At 47.1% G+C, this 6,874-nt stretch overlaps 1 protein-coding gene across 2 annotated transcripts in view; it reads right to left on the bottom strand.

The window, feature by feature from the left end:
• Positions 1-3,513: 3,513 nt before the first annotated feature.
• The window catches only part of MARF1 (meiosis regulator and mRNA stability factor 1), a 40,305-nt gene continuing 36,944 nt past the window's right edge, over positions 3,514-6,874 (bottom strand). For both annotated transcript variants that reach the window (XM_084881096.1, XM_084881097.1), the window contains exon 27: positions 3,514-6,045. In XM_084881096.1, coding sequence (XP_084737222.1) covers positions 5,822-6,045 — 224 coding nt within the window. In that variant the 3' untranslated portion in view covers positions 3,514-5,821. The remainder of the gene's footprint in view (positions 6,046-6,874) is intronic.

The following is a 6,874-nucleotide window of genomic DNA, read 5'->3' as shown; positions in this document are numbered from 1 at the left end:
ATCGCCAGGTCACATTCCTTATCGGGGATGGCAGGGGTTATCAGGCAGAGGGCCTAACTAGGGCTGATCCATGACTCCCGATTCAAGGTTCCATTTCTGGGAGAGGAGAAACTGTAGTTAAGTCTCCAGTTTGGTGATATGGGGTTTAGCATAAGCGACTCCATGATGAGTTGTCATGTTTTACACAGTCCCATGCCCATTCGGGAACCACCTGCTGGGCCAGAGGGGTATGGTTCTCTGCTCAGCAAAGTTGGGGTCCAAAGGCTGACCCTGGAGCCAGGGGGAAGGAGGAGAGAGGTGTCAGCCCAGTTGTGCCTGAAGAAAAGAGAATGGATGCTCGGAGGGAAAAACAAGGGCTCGCTGCCTTTTAGAGGATAAGAAACAGTGTTTCAGAGAAGGGCAGGGATTGCGAAGATCATCAGCTCACCAAAACCAGGACAGAACTCAGGCCCCTGGTCTGATTGAATGCCCCACAGGCATTCTTTCTCCCTCATTAGGACTAGGCTCACAAGCATGAAGGAAACTTAGCTGGAGCTGGGACTGCCAGTCCCCTGTGGGTCTCTACCCATAGTGCTGACTTGCTTCAGCCAAGAGCTGTTTGTTCCGTTTCAGATAGCAACTGTACACCCATAGGAGCACAGTCTGAGGCGGGCCTGAAAGGGGAGAATCCCGAGGAAGCGCCTCGGTGGCTGCAGGTGCTGGTGGGAACGTGGCCCTGGGGCAGCCGGGCTGCCACCCTGACTGCCCACGTGCAGACCTCCATCCCCAGGGAGGCCTGGGAGCCTGCGCAACAATATGAGGTGATTTTTATTTTGAAATAATTTTGAACTTAGACAAAGAGTTCCTGTATGTCCTTTTACTCAGATTCACGGGTTGCTGGCATTTTGCTGCATCTGCTCTGTCACTCACAGCCTCTCTCTCTGGAAGACCTCAGTTGTAGACACAATGCCGCCTTACCCTTAAATCCTCCAGCATATATTAGAGAACGCAGGTGTTCTCTTTCATATGACAGTGACTCAGTACTCCTTCCTGGTATTTACGTTTTATCAGTCTTCCCAATAATTTGCATTATGGCAACTGTCCTCCTCCTCCCCTATTATGGGATGTGGTCCAAGAACAAGCATTGCTTTTCCTTGCCACATCTCTAATCTCCTTCAGTCTTTTTGTCTCTCATGACCCTGGCGATTTTGAAGAGCCCAGGCCAGTGGTTTTAGTGGGTAGCCTGCATTTTAAACGTTTCCCTGGTGATGAGACACCTTCTGGCTCAGTGCCTGGCACCCCTATGAGCACCTCAATAAAGACTGGGCTTGGGAGCTAGCTGTGTAGACCATTGCCACTCAATGGCTTGGCAATGGCTCAGCTTCTCCAGCCTCATTCCCCCCCTCCTCAGTCTGTAACCCAATGTGAGGGTGGAGGGTCTGGTCTAGCCTGACTTTGACTTTAAGGGCCCTGTCAGCTTTGAAGCTTGGTTGTGAGCCTTCAAAAGGTATAGCTCAGGACCCCTTTCCTCCCCTGCTAGAAGCTGGATAGGATGTCTTGGGGCTCCTGTCAAGTCTTAGGGATTGTCTAAGAAGTGGGGCCTGTGACTTGTTTCTAACGAGTGGAAGTTGGTAAAGGTGATGGGAGGTCACACACGTGATTAGGTTCCATTCTATAAGGCTCCTTCTCAGCAGACTGGAGAGAGGCTCTCCTTGCTGGCTTGATGCACTAAGCTGCCATTGGAGGCAGCCCTGTGGCTGGGAACTGTGGGTGGCCTATAGGATTTGCAGGTGGCTTCTCGCTGACAGCCAACAAAACCTGGGCCCTCAGTCAGGAGAGGGGAGATGGGGGAAGAGCCAGCAGGGGTCAGGCCTCAGAGTCCACACCAGGCCCTGCATCTGGAAGGCTTTCAGGCAGAGATGGGAGAGACGGTGCCAGATCTGCCCTGCCAGCCTGGGTCACCCCGACCACTGCAGTGCTCCTGGCTGGCGCACCGCTGTGGCACCAGTCACTTAGCTCCACCTGCAGCTGTTTCTTCCCCTTCCCCTCCTCCAAGCCCCAGCCCTCATTCCTAAGTCCTTCCTTCCCACAAAATGTGACTTCTCTTCACCTTGCTGAGGGAAGTTCTGGCCTTGACCTTGGACTTGAGATCTCCTCATCCCACCCACCTGACGGAGGGGTTCTGGGTTCTCTTGCTGTTCCAAAATTTGCCGAATTCATCCAAAAGGCAGCTAGGTTTCTTCATATTCCAACCTAAACCATTACCCAGGGCTGCCGACCTCTCAGGGAAAGACTATAACTCTCCCGGGAAAGAGACTCTACACTTGGCCCTGAAAGTATTAATTCAAACAAGCAAATTGGATCTGTCTTCTCTGCATTTCTCCCCATAGCCGAGTTAGAGGAGGCTGTTGCTGTAATCACATTAGCAACTGGGAGATGGGCCAGCTATTGTACAAGCCTGACAGAAAGCAATGCGGGAGAGTGCAAGGTCAAGTAAGGCAATAGCGAGGACCTCGCTGACACCGGTGTATGGGGCAGTGAGTCATGGCTCCTGCTCCTCGCCCAGCCCCAGAGCCAATCTGCAGAGCAAGTGGAGGCTACAGCAGGTCACTGGTGTGGGAGGAAGCAGGGATGCTTCTGAGCTGTGACTCAGTCTTTGTCCACTGAGGCAGCCAGAAACCAGACAAGACAAACCAACGCCCACTGGTGATGGAGACCGATGGGGTCACCGCACATCTGGACTTGGGTGCTAGAGGATCACATCTCTGCATGAACAGGTCTGCTCGCTCTCAGCCGGCCATCTTCTAAGCTACCTTCTCCACACCCGATGGGAAATGCACAGAGACAAATGCAAGGCCCTGTTTGAAACCCTTAACTATACCTACAAAACCTCACTGCCCTGCTCTTTAGGGACCTGGGGGCAACTCAAGTTTTTCTGCAAAACTTCACTACCTTGAGAGATGTTTTGAAAGATTGCCAAAGGTTTTCAAAAGCTTTTTAATGTTGAACTTTTAAAAAAAAATTGCACTTTGTCAAAAGGTAATTTACCCAAACATTCAAGTCTCTTCTGGGTTCTTTCAGATTTGTACAAGGGCTGAGTGGTAATGGTGGTCTCAGGGAAAGGCTTCATAATGGAATCTATAAAATGTGTTCTCCCAAAGGGCTTATTAAAAAGCATGCCTGGCAGGTACCAAGACTGAGGTAGCCTGCAAAATGGATTTCTTTCACAGGAGAGTCTAAAAAATTATCCATTTTATAACTGGAGCATTCTGTGCTTATTCTATTTTCTCCACACATGATTGTAACCTGGAACTAGATTGCAAACCTCAGAGTCCTGACCACAAAGGACCCATACCCAGTCACCTGCCAGGGCTGGGTGCCAAATTAAAAGGGCCTCCAAAGTATCAAGATCAATTTGTCTCCACCGCCGATTTTCAGAAAGTGTGGGAAGTTCGAGGAACCCAAAATGAAAAGATGATAGAACTGGACTGGCTTATACTCCCTCCCCTCACACACTCACTCGGAACACTCACATCGGATGCTTGCTTGTAAAGTTTATTGACAACTGTTTGGTCCCAACACACAAAACAGCACTTGAACCACAAAAAGTGTTCAAACAAAATAGACAGTTAAGAAAAACATTTCTCCCCCAAGCCCAATCCAAAACAAACAGTGCAAGATGGGGAAGGGGGTTGTGGTGGTAACTTTTGTCTTTTTTTTTTTTTAAAGATAAATCTAATCCGGTATGTCTTTCCACTGAGAAATCAAGAATTTCATTGTCTTAATTCTTATATATCATTTGGTTACATCATTTAATTAAGCCTCTGGATTAAAAAAAATAGATAGTAATCGGACTGGCCATTGTGGAATACATTATGAACACATTGAACTTCGCTGTATTTCCCTATCTTCACACAGCGATTGCTAGTCATACACGTGGCCCAGGCTGACTGGCGACTCCAGCAAATGGTGCGACCACACTCACGTGACTGCATACAACGTCAGTCTCTTCTTTGTTGCCCAAAGAAGCTGCTCTTTGAGACTGTTCCTTGTGACTTGTAATAGTACCTCTTACGTTTTTAAGTCCACAGTTCTTTACATGAGAGCAAAAACTAAAGTCCAAGTGTGCAAACTCAGCCTCATCAAATCTCAGGATAAGGCAACTGATGTCCTCAACACTAACTCTATCCCATTGTTTAAAAGCTTCTTTTAAAAGACTGCACATCTGCATTGTACTTCCTGTCCCACTACGTCTGTGGAGGAAAAGCCTCCAGCGGGATCGCGAGGCGCCTTCACGCTCAGAGGCTTTTCCAATGTAGTTCCATCTTGATTGGGGCTACGTCTTGAGAACTGGGAATCACTGGCTTCATAGAAAAGATTTGGGGAACAAACATCTATCTTGTAAAAATCTCTCTATAGCCCTTATTTTGTGGCATTTTATTAAAATGCTGGCTATAAAATCAGAGCCCGTTTTCTGGCTTTCCAGAAATTACAAAATATAAACATTTCCCCCAAAGAAACCATCTGACTAGTGGAAGACCTTCTGTCAACAGGTTCTTTCTGCTCTATGAACGAACTCGCCTTTTGCCCGACAAATACAACCCATTGTAAATGTCAGGCTTCTCTAGGAGGGGCGAGAGGCCACCTGTCACCGATGCCTCAGCCGCCTCGGGGCGAAGGTCATTCGACAGGGCAGTGCTCCCTCACAGGTTGGCTTTTCCCAAACACCAACATCAGATATCACAAAAAACCTGCACATGCTTCCAACAGCAAGAAGTAACCGCGTTAGACACTATTAAGACACACAAACACACACAAACAGAGCTTCCCAACTATCAAAACCAGCTTTAAAAGGACAAAAACCAAGTTAAGTTGACCAGCCTTGGCCTTTCTATGTTTAGCTGTAATTTCTGTGTGTTCCTGGTGGGAAGAGTACCCGCACCGCCCCAGATGAAGCACCTCACCCCTCAGCCGATTTGAACTTTATGCATTGCATACTCGAGAGCGAGACACTCTTCCCAACATTGCCTCTTGACACACAATCATGTGTGGACTTCAAACACTGACTTTAAATTCATGACACCAAGACCATCTCCTTTTCCTTTACCTAATGCATGTCAAACTGGAACTTAACATAAAAGGGAAGCTTAAATCATCAACTTTCTAGAAGCTCCTAAATGGAACCCCAAAGTGGAAAAACATTTTAAAATTTCTGTGATGAAGCCACTTTTGTCAATTACAGACATAGTTAAATAAAAAATAAAAAAAAAACAAGGCACTCTTACAAGTCACATGGAAGCCAGGACCTTGATATCCAACCTGAAAATACATACATTCTTACTTCTGGCCCACCCTCCTCCAGTGTGTGAACACGCAGGCCACTGAACAGGCTTTGCTTCAAGACACATCATGCATATGATTAATACCACCTGAAAGTATCAGTAAGCAAAGGCTTAGAGACTCTATTATGCTACATGGAGGATGATGCCACTGATGTGGCTTAATGGAAGTAAAACTACTTCCTTCTAGCCCAGTTCTTACTGCTTTCTTCCATTATATTTCATAATAATTAAGAAAAAATTTGGTAAAATATATTAAGAATTCTTTAACAAATGCCAGGACTTTTGTTTTCAAATAATTGGGGGGGGGGGGGAGAAGAGTAGAAAAACTTCAGCTCCAAGTTGTGTTCAATGGAAAAAAAAAATGAAACATGGAATACATCTAAAGGTGGAGGAGCTGGCTTCTAGGGGTTTCCATTAAAACAGCAAGGGCTGTGTCTTCTGAACCCACTGTGTGTGCAGATCAGACAGCGTTTCCGTCCTACTTCTATGTTCAGAATTAGTCAGAGCTTGGTTACAGGTGCAAAGGAAAAGTTGGCTGCCAATTTTACTCTATTTTTGGGCTGCTTTTTGGCTGGGCTTTCCACAGGGCCCTTGCTGAGCTGGGACTCTGGGGCGTCCGAGGGGGGGCAGGGAGGTGCCGGGACACAAGAGGAGCTGGAGTCGGAGGTCAACTTTTCATTATTTACTGGTTCAGTGTTTTCTTCTTGGTTTAAAATCCTAATTTCTGTAAACACAGAGAAGCAAACAGATTTAGTTCTAGGACCTGCAAGAAGTATTAGTTTTTAGTTTCTCATCTTTTCACACAAAAAAAACCTATTTAAAAAAATAACCCCCCAAATGTCACACCCATGCTACCATTTACATATCAACTGTATGGCCATTATGTGTCACAGTCAAATATTTATAAACTGCATCTCAGCTCTCCCCTGGATTACAAAGTTTTAGAAATCTTCACTTTTGCCTTCAAATCATTGAGCAATGATTTAAAAACATTTTTTTTTCCCCCCTACTTTGGCTTCTCTGCCCATTCACCCTGTCAGGTAGTTAAGGTCCCAGAAGGGCCCTGGCAGAGGACTGGCCCTGACAGAGGACCTTACTCTGTGGTCTAAGGTGGGGGGAGGGGGAAGAGGTATTGCACAGAGTCCTAACTGCCCTAGAAAACCCCGGAAGTCTCACTCAGCGGTGCTCCTGAGATGCTGCTGTGCATACAGAGAAGCCGTGCTGCCTTGGACTCACACTGAAGGCACGCAGAAAGTGAGAGTGACGCACAGCCCAGCTCCCTTCTCGGGCTGGCTTTCAGAGAATAGCAGACAGAACTGCTCACACCATTCAAAAGTTTTCTCTCTTGTAACGTGTGGATGGCCGCTGTATCTAGTGGTGCATGTACGCTAAGTGCACCCAGGCTACACCCCATGGAAGAGCTCATGTCCATCTCCCACCAGCGCCAGTCATGCTCTCCAGGGGACACGCCCTGCTTTTACCACAAGCTAGATCAGTCTCAGAAGCCAGGCGTATGGTTCCCTGGCTCCACTTTCCGGATAAACAGCTCAGTT

This window comes from Pipistrellus hanaki (genome assembly GCF_964339955.1).
Source record: "Pipistrellus hanaki genome assembly, chromosome: 4".
NCBI lineage: Eukaryota > Metazoa > Chordata > Mammalia > Chiroptera > Vespertilionidae > Pipistrellus > Pipistrellus hanaki.
Note: the sequence above shows the minus strand (reverse complement) of the source record. Positions and strands in the feature narration are given on the sequence as shown.